Source organism: Arachis ipaensis, chromosome B08 (genome assembly GCF_000816755.2).
Source record: "Arachis ipaensis cultivar K30076 chromosome B08, Araip1.1, whole genome shotgun sequence".
Classification (NCBI taxonomy): Eukaryota; Viridiplantae; Streptophyta; class Magnoliopsida; order Fabales; family Fabaceae; genus Arachis; species Arachis ipaensis.
Genome location: NC_029792.2, coordinates 125236327 through 125252443, shown reverse-complemented (window position 1 = coordinate 125252443; position 16117 = coordinate 125236327). Strand labels below are relative to the sequence as shown.

Genomic DNA, 16117 nt, shown 5'->3' with positions numbered 1-16117 from the left:
GAACTTGTCCACCAGTTTCATGAGAGGCTAAGGCCGGTGAAGTTGTCAGATGATAAAGAGGATAATATAGTGTGGAAGTTTGATAGTAAAGGGGTATTTTCTACCAAATCTGTTATGCAGGTCATACAATCGGAGATTTTGTCAGATGAGATAACAAGCTACAGTTTCACAAGTTCAGTTTGGAGAGGAGTGGTACCTCCGAGAATTGAGCTTTTTGGATGGTTTGTGCTTGTTGGTAGAGTTAATACCAAGAAAAGGTTGAGTAGGCTAGGCGTTATTATACCCAGTGATAATATCTGTGTATTATGTAAGAAGGAGATAGAATCGGTGCAACATTTGTTTCTTCTATGTGAACTAACATGGCAGGTGTGGTGCAGTTGGTTGAGGTCTTTTAGTGAAGTTTGGGCTATTCCTGGAACCAAAAGGGCACTATTTGAGACTTAGACTGGTAGGCATAAGTGAAAACAAGAGCAGAAGAAGTGGCTGACTGGGTTCTTTGCAGTGATTTGGAACATTTGGGTGGAACGTAATGCTAGAATTTTCAATAATAAGGAAGCATGTGTTGAGTTCGTAATAAGGAGGATGTTTCTAAGCTACAAAGAATGGGCCGATAGTGATCCTTTTGGTTGTTGATGGCAATGCCGGAAATGACAGGGATTTTATGTATTTCTATGTAGTATTTGTTGTTTGGTTCATTTGCTCCACTTTACTGTGTTGAGCTTCCTTTGGTTCAAAAAAAAAAAACTTTAAAAAGCTCTATTTTAGGTGCTTTCAAATGCACACTGATCTTTTGAAAGCTGCAAGTACAAGCACATGATCTTTTTTATTTACTAAACACAAAATGAGGAGCTTGAACTTTTAAAAAGCACAAGCACCTTTTCAAAAAGTTTTACCAAACCAAGCCTAAGTCTGTTACGTTTTCACTTGCCTTCCTTAGTTAGCTATAATTAGTTATGTCAAATTGTATAGCAATTAGTTAGAATTATCTAGCTATATATATCACGCAGTTAGCATTGTAATAGGTGTGATTTATCATTATTGCAAGTTTCATTTCTCATTCTCCTCTCAGTTTTCTCTTGTTTAGTATGTCCCTAACCGTGATCATACGCAACTTCTCGCATGATGCGATGAGCGTGAAGCGAGGAGCACAAGAATTCTGACTGAGGAGAGAGTAGCTTGTTCTTTGATTCACAAGCAATCGTTGTGATCGGAGAAGTAATGACGAGTCCAGCTTCGAAGTTGAAGCAAATTCAATATTCTCGGTTTCTCTAATTTATTTTCTTTGTCGATATTTCTTGATCCTTTCTTCATTCTTCTCAGAATTCATTTCTTTCTCATCTTTGATTCTTCTTCTCCTCTCTTGAACTCACACAACAGAATTTGATGAAAGGTCGATCACTTTGCGACCTTAATCGTTTCTCTAGAGTTAAGTGACGAGTTTCCGACATGAGGTCGACAAAGGAAGGCTCCAAATCTAATTATCAGGTTTGTCTGTTACAGATGCAAATTCAAATTCAAGTCCTAGATCAGGAGGCTTCAACCCTATCATGGACATGCAGCAGTTCACAGCATTCTTCAATCAAGTTGCACAAACTCAAGGCCACATCAACAAGCAGGCAAATCCAAGTCATGATCCTGCTAGCCTTTATTTCATTCTTCTTTCTGAAAATTCAGGTATACCTATCACTAATGTCACTCTCTAGGATGCAAATTATGGTACATGGAGTAGGGCTATGAAAATGGCTCTAAAGTCTAAGAACAAAATCAAGTTTATTTATGGTGCATCAAGAGACCTGAGAGCACATATTCAATTTTTGAGGCATGGGAGAGATGTAATATATATGTAGTGGCTTGGATAAATCTCTCACTCAGTCCGGACATTTATCAAAGTGTTCTTTGGGCCAACATAACATGAGTTATGGAATAATTTAAACCATAGATATTACCAAGGTGATTGTTTTAGAGTTGCTGAACTAAATGAGAAATTGTATGTCCTTAAACAAGGTGACCTCAATGTTACTACATATTTTGCCAAGCTCAAAACTATATGGGAGGAGATTGATAACTTTAGACCAGTTCCAATGTGTGCATGTGAGATGAAGTATGATTGTAGACTGCTGGAATTGATCAGAATGCAAAGGAAAGAAGATAGAGTTACAAAGTTCTTTAGATCTAGATGAATAATACTCCAATGTCAAGTCACAAATCATGTTGATAGAAGACAGTTCTTTGGCTTAGACACTACTTCAGAGTGTGTGTGCCGCGGTGAGGGTGAGGCAGAGGGGTAAGGAGCGCAGCTGAGTATAATAAAGGGGATTAGGATTTTGTTTTAAAAAATTAGGATTTTCGATTTTCAATTTGAAAATTAGGGTTAGAAATTAGAGATTTTACAAAGGAATAAAAATAAATATATAAATAGATATTTTAATAAAATTAGATGGTAGAATAATTTTAAAATCAAATATACTCTATATATATAAAAAAATATTTAAAAATATTATTTATCAACATATTGTGAAGTTCAACCTAATTTTGCTAGGGTTGCAAAGTCATCCTTATTTTCTCAAAATTGTGTGCGTCGTTGACTTTCATAAAAAAATATAGACATCTGTGATTTAGCTCTCGTATGGGAAGCCATGTTGATTCTACTCGGCAACAACAGCGTTGCAACCTTGAGGAAGAGGAGGAGGTAATTGCTTTTGGAGATGAGGACATTCAATCAGGGGTTGAAAAATGTTCTTGCAGTTTGATTGGGAGGTTCCTGGCTGTCGCTGATCGGCTGATTAGTTCTGGAACAATGGAGGCAGCTATGTTTTCAATTTGGGGGTAGCCATTAGGTTTTAAGGTTCAAAACCTTGGAGAAAAAATTGGATCCCTTTATTGGAAGTTAAAAATTAGAAACTGCAATTTGTCGCTGTCTTGGCAACACATCATTTCACTCCCCAAAGCTAGTTTAACATATGTTTTACATGATTACTGTCTTTGATTAATTAAAATTCAAATACAGTTAATTTTAAGTTGAAAATTCGTTAAATAATTTAATAGATTTGATTACATTATTACTTTCATTTATCAACTTCATATAAAATTAACTGCACCTAAATTTCTACTAATTAACAATTAAATATTCAAATTAAATAATATCTTAAAAAATTCCATAAGCCTCGGCTGGCAACCGCAGCGTTGCAAGTGCCACGAGTGGCTTTGCTTTTATGGTACCTCCTTTTATTTCGGAGAGGTCAATGGTTGTCTCATTGGGTGGCACACTCCAATTGAAACCATGCAACATCCTAGCAAATAACATAACCGTCATGGTAGAACCAAGATTGATCCCGGGACATGCACGTCTTCCAGTGCTAAACGTAATCAACTTCAAACTCGGTTCATTTAAACTCATATTCTTAAACCCATCAATATTATTGTTATCTTTTTCTAAATGGCGTTCGGGTTTAAACTTCAACGGATCTTCCCATATTCTTGGATTTTGTCCGATCCCTTGCCGTCTTAGAACGATGTGGCTACCCTTTGGAATGAAATAGGTGTTGTTGGCAACAAATGTGTCTTCCATGGAAACATGGGTGACGTTGATGTCATCAATAGGGTGGAGGCGAAATGCTTCTCTTGCACATGCTTTCACATAATTGAGTTTTGGAATGTCTGATTCTTGTACTTGTCTTTCCTTGCCAACCACGCTATCTAATTCCTCCGTCGCCTTTTCAAGCATCTCCGGCTGATTTAGCATCTCGGCGAGTCCCCATTCAAATGCATTTGATGGATTGTCCACGGTTGCAATCATCATATCCTGCAAATTTTCATTTATTAAAAGAAAAATATAGGTAGAGAACAAGAATACTAAACAATGTGAATAATAGATATGTCGGATGTTCAATTCAATAGGTATACAGATGACTATGTTCATTATTTTTAATTAGATGGTTATTTCTTTTGATTCGATTTACTCATACACAGTTAACAATGGCTGGATGTTCAATTTATTAGGTGTGCAGATGATTATCCTAATATTAATATTTAGGAGATAATTTGGAGTGGAGTATTTTTTTATTTTATTGGATCAATTCTAGAGCTCATTGTTCACATTGCGTACAAAAGTCATGGTATACCTAATAAAACTGTTTATTAAATGCTCTATAAAAGATATATGATTAAACTAGAAACAAATTCTCTCAATTTTTTTAAAATTATTTGATAAAATATGATCTTTCATCTTACAATCTTTAAGTGGAATGAAAAAAAATATATAAAAAATATTAAACTTGTTTTATTTATGAATTAAAAATCACCGTCATATACTCATCCTTGCATTCAAAATGTAATTTTTAAAAGGGTTATACTAGGTAATTAATGAATTTTTTAAATAATATGAACAACCACCAATCAAATAAAAATACACTATACTTCTAAATTATCCACCTAAATCTTAATATTAGAATAACTATCCGTACACTTAGTAAAATAAACATCTGATATATTTTCTCTTAACTTGAATATATATTGTTCACATTGTTTAGTATTTTCATTGTCTACCTATACTTTTCCTTTTAAAAAATATTTTCTCTTAACTTATATCCACCGTTAATAATGTTCATTTAAAAAATGTATAACCTGAAAAGTTAAAGATATAATACATACAATATATAAAGATAGAGTATAAAGTGTTACCATAATTTGAGACTTAATTTCATCAAGAGTCAAAAGTGGATTGTCATTTGCATCTTTCAATGAGATTAGAACATCAAGCAAGTCCTCTTCACATGTCCTTTTACCATTCTTCCATTGCTGAACCCTATCTTCAATTAAGGGATCATGATACTTCATTATCAACTTAGTGGCCTTCTTCAAGTTCTTCTTATGACCATCCAAGTCAAGCCCTCTCAAGCATGCAACGTAATCAGAGATAGAGAATGCAAAGAGGTATCTCAAAACAGTGAAAATTGCATCAATATGTTCCACCTCCTCAAATCCGGGTCCTCCATCTTCCCTTCCTTTACCAAAGTGCCTCGCATTGAAAACCAACCTGTTGGAATATTAATAATACAATTCAATGAGTGTGAAGAATAAGTTAAAAAAAGTTCTCAAAATATTATAAGCTCTTTGTTATTAAAGTGTAATTTTGATGCACTCACTGTGTAACATTTTACACAGTCATACAATCACATCCGTTTTTTTAGATAATTATTTATACAGTTAATATAAAACGCGGTCAATATAAAAGATAATTATTTTTGTTAATGTGGCATTATTACATAATTAGATGCACGTGTAAAATTACCTTACTGTATGAAAATTAAATTCTTATTTTTAAAACCTCATGTTTCAATTTCCTAGTTTTTTTTTTTCTTTTGGATAAATTAAAAATGTAGAAACACTAAAGATAAAGTATTACAAATAAAAAAGTTATATTTCTATATGTATCTGCATTTTTTTATAATATTTTGGTTAACAAAAAATGAACAACTTTTTTTCTAGAATAGATAATATTTTTTCTGTTTCTATATTTGTCTCACTTTTAAATAATTTTTTATCTTCTAATATATTATTTCTGTATTTCCTTCATCAAATATAATCATTTCAGATAATCGACATGCAATGTACATTTTAATACACATGTGGTTTAAGCGGAATCAAATAATGCTAAAGATTGCCTTAAGAATAAGCATTGATATCTAACTTTTAATTAGTAAATATTATTTTAATTCTCACATTTTGAAAATTTTAGAATTTAAAATTAGTAGATTTAGAATTTAAAATCTACTGTTATTAATTAAAAAATTAATCAATTCTCTAATTGAACTTAAAAAAAAATTGGTAAAAACTCATGTGTGAAGTTGATAGTTGAAAGTTCATTAAATAATTTCACAAGTTTGACTAAATTATTATCTAACGCTCTCAATTATCAACTTCACATAAAATTAACTGCACTTTGAGAGGTTAATTTTTACCAAAAAAGTTTTGTTCAATTGATATCCCACCTTCTAATGATGTTCCCTGAATAATGTCGTGCAACAATCCTCACATCAACAAGGCCGCCGCCATTCTTATTACATTGATTGTAAACATAGCGAACGATATTGTCGGCTTCCTCCACCCTCTTGTCTTGTAGCCATTGAAGTCTTCTTGGAGAGACCAATTCATTGGCCATGACTCTCTTCATTTTCTTCCATTGTTCTCCATAGGGCACTACTATTGTACTCAAGTACCCAAACGAGACATGTTCACTAGACCAATTCGTAGGCCTCGACGCGAAAATTGAATCTTGTTTTGTCAATAATTCGCGAGCAATTTCAGGGCTAGTAATCGGAATAACATGAATGTTACCTAGTCGAATGCATGCGATTTCGGTGTTTAGGTCTCTCATGATCCTATGTATCCATCTAAATGTTGGTTTGTTTGCTAGCATTTCAGGTAGGTTACCAATTATAGGCCATGGTTTTGGTCCCGGAGGGAGTGATGTAGTTTGTTTGCATTTTGAAGTTATTTGGTGTTTGAGGAATTTGAGAAATGGTGTGATGAATCCAACAAGTAAGAGAAGGAGATACCAAAATGGTAGAGAGTTAATAAGAGAAGATTCCATGGCTTGGAAGTGATCAAGTGAAATAAATTGATGATGAAGTACAATTTTAGGTTTAAGCTAAGATATGTATGTGTATGTGATTATTAGGGTTGATGTGTTGTTTGGTGTAGTGCATGTCTTTCTTCATTTATAGATGCAAGATATGATATCATGTGGATGGAGTTCAACCTATTTAATAACTAGAATGTTTCATGTATGCTTGAAAGCGATGGAGTAAATTATATCATGAACAAGTTTGCATGCAATTAACACGTGAGTGATTAATAACACGTGAGATTATCTACAAGAATACATTATGACTCTTCACTAATAAATAATAACTTTAAACTTTTTCTACTTTTTAAGGTGAAAATTCAGTTGCAGTCAACTTCACGTGAAATTGATAGTTGATAGCTGAGAGTCGATGAAAATTTATTCAAATCAGTCAAATCATTTAATAATTTTCAGTTATCAATTTCACATGAAGTTAATTGCACCTGAGTTTCTACCTTTCAATATATATATATATATTTAATTTCCACACCTATCAACGTTTTTTTTCCTTATTATGATTTACACGTATCAAGTACACACATGAAAATAATTGACTAAACGGTAAACATACACGCGAAACGGGCTGACAACTTTGGACTAATTAATCTTTAATTTTTTTAAATGTTAGATGTAATTGTCTTTAATAAAACAAATAAACAAATTTAATTAGTTCTTATCTCTTAAAATTTCATACAGTTTAATATATATCTACCAAACTATTTTCTTAAAAAGGAAAATAGAGGCTCTGACTCTTAGATAGATGTATGTGACTTAATTAGTAGTTGATAATGTTTGAATAGGATTATGTTCTGCCTTGTTGGGGGTTGATATAATCTGGATCATGTGTTAGGATAGTGCTTTACCCTTGTGGTTTTGCCCTAAGACTGTTATTTGTCTCCGTTTGTCTTTGGAGAATATTAAGATATCTTTTATTCGGTGTCTAATTTATTTTTTATAATTAGTTTTAGACCAACGAATTTTGTCCCATTTGCCACCCGTATTTCTAAGTGACACCACTTAAAGGTCTCAAAGTTAGTGAGACCATGTAAATCCTTTTTCAGGTCTGATAATGTGAATGTCCATGATACATGCACCTGCCTCCAGTTTGTACTCCTTAGTTTTTTTCTATTTTTGGCAAGGTATTTTATAGAATTTGTTGTTTCCTTTGTAGACATTCAGATGGTTCTTAAGAAATTTTAAATCCAACATTTTGGTTTTTAATAAATTTTTATTATTTGATAGGTTTGGGACACGACTTGGTCCTTCTATCAGTAGGGCTAAGTTATTTTTTAAAAATATTTGTTGAAAATCTAATTATTATATAATAAAATTTGTTAAAAATTTATTTGTTTAATATAAATATTGAAAATTTTATTAAAAACGATAGAAAATTTAATTTATATTAGCATATTAGAGTAGTTATCAAAATTTTTTAGAAAAAAATGTTAGAAATAAAAACATTCAATCTAAAATTTATTGGAAACTAATTTTAGTATCTACTTTATATATCATTTGAAAGAATTGTTTTAAACACAAAAAATAATCTAAATTTGATGTGGCCTTTATATATCTTCAATTTGATCTACCTTCTCTAAGGTAGCGTTTGGTGGAGAGACAGAGACGGAAAGACCGAGACTGAGGAACAGAGACTAAGAGACAGAGATTGAAATAAATCTCAGTATTTTATTTGGTAAAAAATGGGAGACAGAAATTGAAATAAGAATGAAACTCTAATTTAATTTGCACAAAGGATAAAATTGAAATTAATTAATTGAAATGAAGATATTTTAGGTATAAAATATTATTAAAGTTTCAGTCTCTATCTCTAAAAATTTTAATCTCCTGTATCTCCACTTTTTGGAAGTACTAAAATACTGAAATTTTAAAGATAGAAATAGAAATTTTAGTACCAATCTCTGAACCAACAAACATAATACTAAATCTCAATCTCTCAGTCTCTGTCTCAATACCTCAAAACAAACACTACCTAAAACATCTGTCACGACCTTTTTCTTGCACCTCTATTGTTATATTGAAAGTTACTTTGTGTAAAATTTGATTAGATGGGAGCAAGATCAAGTTTTTAATATTTTTACTCAAGCATGCATGATTTCATGAGAAAGAAACTATGCTTTTGCTTGTATTGTCAGATTTGGACATCAAAAATTGTACATTACATATTCCTCACTCCATCTATATTAGTAATATCCTCAAAATATTAATCTAAAGTTAGGATATGATCTTCAGCAACTAAGGAATAAGCATTCTTATAAATTATCTTTAACTAATTAGTAGTAGAAGAACCTGCTATTTTGATATTTTTTAATCAATTTAACTAAATTTAATTAGATTTTATTAGATTTGACTATAGTTTAACCGATTCAAATGATGATCCAACTTAGATTGATGATCAGATATTCAAATTTTTAATTCGACCGTCCAAATTAAACCAAATTTGATAACTATGCTCTTAATTTTTGGACTATTCACCCCTCTTTATTATCACATGTAAACAGTTGAATGAAATAATAATAATAAAAAATGAGTTAATAGTCAAAATCATTCTTAAAAGATACATCGATCTCCATTTTTGTCCCCAAAAGATAAAATTAATCAAATTCGTCCCCGAAAGATAACAAACTTGGTCCCGTTAGTCCTTCCGTCATCTCCTGCGCTGAGGTGGCTAACGCTCGCTGACATGGCCCGTTAACTGCCAGCGTGGCACTTGCTTAGTGTACCCTCTTGTTGCTGATAAGATAAGTTTATTAGATCTATTCAAATCAGGCCCTAAGCCTATGAATCCTAATCCCAAATCCAAAGCAATCGAATCTCACCTCCATAGCAGATTTTATGTTCCCAGGTTGTCTCTGCTGCCACCCGTCACTACCTACGCCTTCAACGCCGCCAAGATGTACCTAAATGAATAGTGCCAGTGCTTGATATTCCTTCATAAGAGAGCAGTCTTCGAAAAATTGAATATTAAGATTGCCTAAAAGAATAAAGGGACAACCCATGTCCCAGCCACCACAGTCACAACTTCCACCATGTCTCAATCGATCAAGTAATGACGACGGACCTTGACTTTCAATGTCTGGTAAACCATGATTACCTATTGGTATCACCACCTTCAACTGTTCCTGGAATTTACTTTCATGAAGACTATTTCTACTCTGATCCCTAATGCTAGAGTACTCTTTAATACTTATTCTATCTCCTCTTCTGTACTTCAAGCTTTCTCTCCTAGAAAATACAATTTCTAAAACAATAGCAGCACTTTCAACGTTTGAATATGACCTAGTAGACAATGAATGATAAGAATCTGAGTAATCCAATTTGACAGCAATTGATAGAGGTTTGTATTGTCGTTTGTTTTTACTTGCAAAATTCTCTTCATCCAGCCTCAAAGTCTCTTTCTTGGAAGCTTTTCGTCTCTCAAAAGCATCTTACTCACAAAAAGACTTTGTTTCATGTGAAACACTTGGTATTGAGTGTGTAAAATCATACAACACAAATTCTGTCACCATAGAATAATTAGATACTTGGTTTTCTTGTTCGAAACCTAAATTGCTAGAAACTACCATGTGTGCTACTATGGAGCAATCTTTGTCAAATTTATGGGATTCTCACCCAGTTGCACTTGCACTACTCTTCTTTCTATTATCAATGGAGTGGAAAGTATATACCCAATTGAAAGCATTGTTTCCCTGTGTTAGATAAATCACTTAACAACGATTTTTTATGTTCTACTCCTTGTAATGTTTGCAGTCTTATTTGATCTGGCTTCATAGTTTCCACCTTATGGCTTGTTGGACTTCTCAAAGATTTTGACTTTGTGAATTGATTCATCCTTTTCTTAAGAGGGTTAAGTTCAACATAAAAAATCAAGAATGCTACTTGAGAAAGAGATGTCACTCCTCTAGGAAATTTCAATTTTCTTCCTTCCTTCCATGCCTATTTTCCTTACGGCTTTTCTGTCCTCTGAACTCTAATACATGGAGCCACGCCTCATTCCAATGTTCCCTTCCAATCCATGAGTGCTGGAGAAACAAGTAGCGGTGTTGATGATAGACTTTGTTCTACTTTAGGCGACGGCTACGATGCAGATGACGTCGTAGACGATGGCGGTGTTAAAGGGCGTAGGTAGTGACATGGGCAGTAACAGGGACAATTTGGAAACATGGAATCTGCTATAGAGATGAGGATCGGTTCTTTTGGATTTGGGATTAGGGTTTATGGAGTTAGGGACTGATTTGAATAGATCTAATAAACTTATAGGGTATACTAAGTGAATGCCACGCTGGCAGTTAGTGAGTCATGTCAGCGAGCGTTAGCCATCTCAGCGCAGGAGATGACGGAAGGACTAACGTGACGAGATTAATTTTTTTTGGAGACAAATTTGATTAATTTTATCTTTCGAAAACAAAAATAAAGATCGAAGTATTTTTCAAGGACGATTTTGACTATTAACTCAATAATAAATAAAGCAAGCATGTTCTCAATAGTTTTTCATTTTCCAATTTTCATTTAAATTTGATTCTCATCATGTGAGAAATTGGGAAAAAGGTTAATTTGCCCCACCTCGCTCGATTATTGATTTACTATTGATTAATTGTAAGTGGTTTGATGACTAATCCATTCCTAGAATAAAATATTTCGAAGTTAATTGTTATTATATTATAATTGTTACGTGATTGATTTAAAGTGGTTTACTAGCTAGCTAAGCGTGTTCACCTTTATACTGTAGTTAATTCCATATTTGGAACGTTTTAAGTGACATTAAACGTTTTATCTTTTAACGTTTCCAAATCACTTTTAGATTATCTTATTTAGTTAATTTTATCTAATGACTACGATTAAATAATTCATTCGTTTCTACTACAAGTTGATGTTTTGGAAGTATTATATTACATATCAAATCTACCATAGATTATACACTAATTATTAATTTATTCTTAATTAGACTCCCACGTGCTTTAATTTCAACCGTTAAAAATGAGTTTTTCATTTTACGTGATTCTCTTAATCATTTACTGTAGAGAGGAAAATAATTTGATTAATTAGTAAGAAGCCAAACTCTATATAAGGTGATTCAAATGCTAATAATTAATCATCACAAACACACAAACATACAATTCGTTTCACTTGCAATCATAAAAAATTAAAGATCATGGCTTCATCACACATAATTAACAATGATCTCAAAGCATCAAATGAGATCTTTGAAGGTCAAGTTCAGTTGTACAAACACATGTTTGCATTCTTAGACTCTCTTTGCCTTAAGTGGTGTGTGGATCTAAGCATACCAAACATAATCCACAACCATGGTCAACCTATGACTCTTCATGAGTTGGTTTCCAAGTTACAAGTTCCATTAACTAAGGTTAGTGGTGTGCACCGTTTAATGCGTTATCTTGCACACATTGGATTCTTTGACATAGTAAGAATTACCCAAGAATATCAAGAAGAAAAGGAAGCATATGCTCTTACGTATGTATCAAAGCTCCTTGTTAGAGGTAGTGATCATTGTTTAGCTCCAATGGTTGACCTTATTCTTGACCCAACTATCTCAAGTTCATACCAACAACTTGGGAAGTGGGTTCATGATGAGGGGAATCAAACACCATTTGCCATGGCATTGGGTACAGGTATGTATATATGTATTACAACAATGTTTTGTACGTTCGGATTTAAATTAGTGTTTATTTTTAATGTAGTAGTATACTCTTTTTCTTTTAGTAATTGAGTTTTACTAAAGATCAGAAAGTTTTTTTAATACAAAAATATGTGAAAAATAATAAAAAATCAGTTTAAAATAATTTAAAATTATATTATTTAATATTTTTAATTATTATTTATTTTATTTTACATTCTTAATTACTACTGATATAATTGAATTATCAATAATGTAACTTAGTTAATCTAACTAAAGTGGTTAATTAATAGGAGCTAACTAGGGTTAAAAATTTTTATAATTAACTAGTTAGGTGGTTAGATATTAATTAGTTTAATTTCTACCATCATACATAGGGTTGGAAGTGAGTCGAGCTGAGCCGAGCTAGACCAAGCTCAGGCTCGGCTCATGAAAATTGAGCTTGGCTCACGGCTTGACTCATTAACAATCGAGCTTATTTCTTAAGCTCAAGCTCGGCTCACCAAAAACTCACGAGCTGGCTCGAGCTCACGAGCTGGCTCAAATAAGAGAAACATAAATACATAATCTATAATTCTATATCAATAAATTATAACTTATATATTTTAAAAAATATTTAAAAAGATCAATTTTATATATTATTTATCTATCAATAAATTATAAATTTTTTATTTATGTCTTATATTAAAATTATATGTAAAAAATAAATATAAATATTAAATAATTAAAATTGTTATATATATAATCAAGCCAACTCACGAGCTAATGAGCTGAGCTTATCTAAGCTCAAGCTCGACTCATTTAATTTATGAGCTCAATTCCAAGCTCAAACTTGGCTTACCAGCTCATGACCTTAGCAGTTAATTTCTATAAAACCAACATGTTTTTAATATTTTTTAAAAATTAAGTTTATTCTAGCCATTTTTGACTAATTTTTTATTACTAAACATTACCGAATATTTAAATACTTGTTTTCTTGTTTTCTATATTTTCCTAACAGGTATTTGGGACTTCCTCAACAAAAACCCTACACATATGAAATACTTCAATGATGCAACTGCTAGTGACTCTCAAATCATAAACTTGGCATTGAGAGATCATGGTGTTGTCTTTGAAGGGTTGGAATCAATTGTAGATGTTGCTGGAGGAACTGGAATGGTAGCCAAGTATATCTCTGAAACTTTTCCACATTTGAAATGCATAGTTTTTGATCTTCCACAGGTTGTGAAAAATCTTAAAGGGACCAACAATTTGACTTATGTTGGTGGGGACATGTTTCAATCTATCCCTAAAGCTGATGCAGTTCTACTTAAGGTATATAATTATGTTTCATCAAATCTAAGAATAAATGGTGATAAAGATTATATATATATTTTTTAAATTGTTTTCTTTTTGTTTTCAGTGGATTTTACATGATTGGGATGATGATAATTGCATAAAGATATTGAAAAAATGCAAAGACGCTGTTTCTTCAAGTAATAATAAAAGAGGAAAAATAATTATCATAGATATTGTGATAGATGATGAAAAAAAAGATGAGCCTGAAATTACCCAAGCAAAGCTTCAATTGGATTTAGTGGTGACAGCATATTATAATGGAAAAGAAAGAACCAAAGAAGAATGGAAGAAACTCTTCATGGAAGCAGATTGTCATCAAGACTACAAAATTTCACCTTTAACTGGACATATGTCTCTTATTGAGATATATATTTAACCACTAAATGTTGTGATACATCATACATATAATCATGGTTAAATGAAATAAATAAAGTTGTAATGTCTTGATGAATAAGTTTTACATATAGATATTTGGTAACAAAAAAAAAATTAGCCAAAAAAGAATGATTTTAGATGCTATATACCGAATAAAGTTAAGGTGTATGTTATGCAACAATGTCATTTAATTTTGAATTGAGATCGCTTTGAGCTCCATGACTACTTTTTTGTTAATATTACAAGTATGAGGAGTATATGAAATTAGTCTTACATTAAAAAAAATAAAGAAGAGTGATGAGTTTATAAAATGATAGATAGATCCATTAACTTAAAATTTTTAGATTTTGAGTTGGATGTGGTGTTTTCTCATCCTATGTTTTCTTCTATGATGCACGGACACGAGGACACGCATACATATAAAATATAAAGTATTCTTTTAGATAAATCGTAATGATATTTTGATATTTTATTGATATTAAAATATAAATTAATTTGCCAATGAGTAATAGCTCAAATGGCATAGATTCTCCATACTCAATTAAGAGGTTGCGGGTTCGAGCGAGTCTCCTATCTTTGGTAAAAAAAAATATAAATTAATTTTTTTAATTATTTTTAATGTCTTATTTTAATTATATCAAGTATTTAAAATAATAATATATACTATATCTAAATTTATTTCAAGAATATATGTTAAGAATAAGAGTAAACACAACCGACACGCTGACACGTGATGGTTTTTAAGTGTGTCTAAGTGTGTCCGGAGAAGAATTTTTTATTTTTTATTAAGACACGGTTAGACATAACAGACATGCGTGTCGGACGAGTGTCGTATCCAAAATGTATTCAACATGCGGACACAACAACTCAATGAAGTGTCCGTGCTTCATACGTTTTCTTACTTATTTCTTATTTATTTGTGATTGTAGATGTACGATAAATATTCATCCCTAAATTTTTATTCTAACTAACTGTTGATACATTCTCTAATAATTCTATAAAAAATAATGAGCAAAGTCTTAGACAAGAATGCAATATAGTTTTTGTCACATTTGCCATTAGATCAATTCATAATATACGGCATAGTGATATACTCTATCATGGAGTGGTCTTAAATCTTAGCCATATGATCCAAGATTCCAGGCTGTGATATGTGTAGCAGACAGACTCATTGATTTCACCGGCCATCTAATGAAGTAACGGTTAATTCATCATAAGATAGTTCACATTGATGTGGCTGCGAATTCGCTTCCATAGAGACCCACTTGGGAAAGAAGCCAGGCTCTTTAGGCTCATCTAAATCCATCTCACTTGCTAACATGAGAAGCACAGAAGCCATTGTAGGCCTATCCTCAGGGTATTGTTGCACACACAACAGACTCACATGGATGCAACGCATTACTTCTGAGATTACACATGACTCCTTTATGCTTGAATCTATCAACTCTAAAGCTTTGTCCTCTTTCCATAGCCTCCAAGCCTACATCATAAGCATGAAAATTCATTAAAAAAACATTTGCTGCAACTTTGAGAAAGAAAATAATGATCAAAGAGCTTACATAGCCAATGAGGTTGAGAGTTTCATTTGCATGACAAAGAGCTCTGTTTTTAGTCCCACATATAATTTCCATCATAAGTATGCCAAAGCTGAAGACATCGGATTTTATAGAATACAAACCGTCGATAGCATATTCTGGAGCCATGTATCCACTGTATGAAAGCATTAAACCAATGGTTAATATGAGAAAGAATAAATAAATAAACAATGCTATGAAATTAGAAAGAGATACTCACTAAGTCCCCACGACTCTATTTGTGTTTCCTTCGGTTTGATCTCCTCCAAAAGTCCTGGCCATTCCAAAATCTGATATTTTTGGGTTTAATTTGTCATCAAGTAAAACATTACTTGCTTTAAGATCTCTATGAATAATTCTCAATCTTGAATCTTGATGAAGATACAAGAGTCCCCTAGTAATTCCAAATATTATGCCCAAGCGCTGAGACCAATCCAACATCTTGCTTTTTGTTTTATCTATTTTTTCAAAGAAAACAAATCTGTTATCAAATTATCACATATTCAAGTTTCATAAGCTGTGTTTTCTATACAGTAATGAAAATAAGAAAACACA

The 16117-nt window shown here is 32.2% G+C and overlaps 3 protein-coding genes across 4 annotated transcripts; 1 reads left to right on the top strand and 2 right to left on the bottom strand.

The window, feature by feature from the left end:
* On the bottom strand, positions 3073–6708 carry LOC107612299 (isoleucine N-monooxygenase 1-like). The gene is made up of 3 exons (XM_016314075.2): positions 5991–6708; positions 4681–5035; positions 3073–3802 (listed from the first exon to the last, which is right to left on the bottom strand). The coding sequence occupies exons 1-3, from the start codon at positions 6590–6592 to the stop codon at positions 3146–3148; spliced, it is 1614 nt and encodes a 537-aa protein (XP_016169561.1). The 5' UTR covers positions 6593–6708; the 3' UTR covers positions 3073–3145.
* LOC107612696 (isoflavone 7-O-methyltransferase) lies at positions 11732–14190 on the top strand. 2 transcript variants are annotated; one of them, XM_016314400.2, is made up of 4 exons: positions 11732–11799; positions 11830–12270; positions 13276–13589; positions 13678–14190. In XM_016314400.2, the coding sequence occupies exons 1-4, from the start codon at positions 11793–11795 to the stop codon at positions 13987–13989; spliced, it is 1074 nt and encodes a 357-aa protein (XP_016169886.1). In that variant the 5' UTR covers positions 11732–11792; the 3' UTR covers positions 13990–14190. The 2 variants fall into 2 exon arrangements, with proteins under 2 accessions (XP_016169886.1, XP_016169885.1); XM_016314399.2 differs by having other exon boundaries at positions 11734–12270.
* On the bottom strand, positions 14728–16069 carry LOC110266116 (G-type lectin S-receptor-like serine/threonine-protein kinase SD1-1). The gene is made up of 3 exons (XM_021110054.1): positions 15783–16069; positions 15548–15698; positions 14728–15468 (listed from the first exon to the last, which is right to left on the bottom strand). Exons 1-3 carry the CDS (start codon positions 16001–16003, stop codon positions 15166–15168), a joined length of 675 nt encoding a protein of 224 aa, XP_020965713.1. The 5' UTR covers positions 16004–16069; the 3' UTR covers positions 14728–15165.

Excerpts from the sequence above, each read along its gene's own strand:
- LOC107612299 (XM_016314075.2), bottom strand. The coding sequence starts at position 6,592 with ATGGAATCTTCTCTTATTAACTCTCTACCATTTTGGTATCTCCTTCTC. Across the intron at positions 5,036-5,990 it reads TCAGGGAACATCATTAGAAG|GTTGGTTTTCAATGCGAGGC; the intron begins GTGGGATATCAA and ends ATATTCCAACAG. Across the intron at positions 3,803-4,680 it reads AAATTAAGTCTCAAATTATG|GATATGATGATTGCAACCGT; the intron begins GTAACACTTTAT and ends GAAAATTTGCAG.
- LOC107612696 (XM_016314399.2), top strand. The coding sequence starts at position 11,793 with ATGGCTTCATCACACATAATTAACAATGATCTCAAAGCATCAAATGAG. Across the intron at positions 12,271-13,275 it reads TGCCATGGCATTGGGTACAG|GTATTTGGGACTTCCTCAAC; the intron begins GTATGTATATAT and ends TTTTCCTAACAG. Across the intron at positions 13,590-13,677 it reads CTGATGCAGTTCTACTTAAG|TGGATTTTACATGATTGGGA; the intron begins GTATATAATTAT and ends TTTTGTTTTCAG.
- LOC110266116 (XM_021110054.1), bottom strand. The coding sequence starts at position 16,003 with ATGTTGGATTGGTCTCAGCGCTTGGGCATAATATTTGGAATTACTAGG. Across the intron at positions 15,699-15,782 it reads AATAGAGTCGTGGGGACTTA|TGGATACATGGCTCCAGAAT; the intron begins GTGAGTATCTCT and ends GCTTTCATACAG. Across the intron at positions 15,469-15,547 it reads CTCTCAACCTCATTGGCTAT|GCTTGGAGGCTATGGAAAGA; the intron begins GTAAGCTCTTTG and ends CTTATGATGTAG.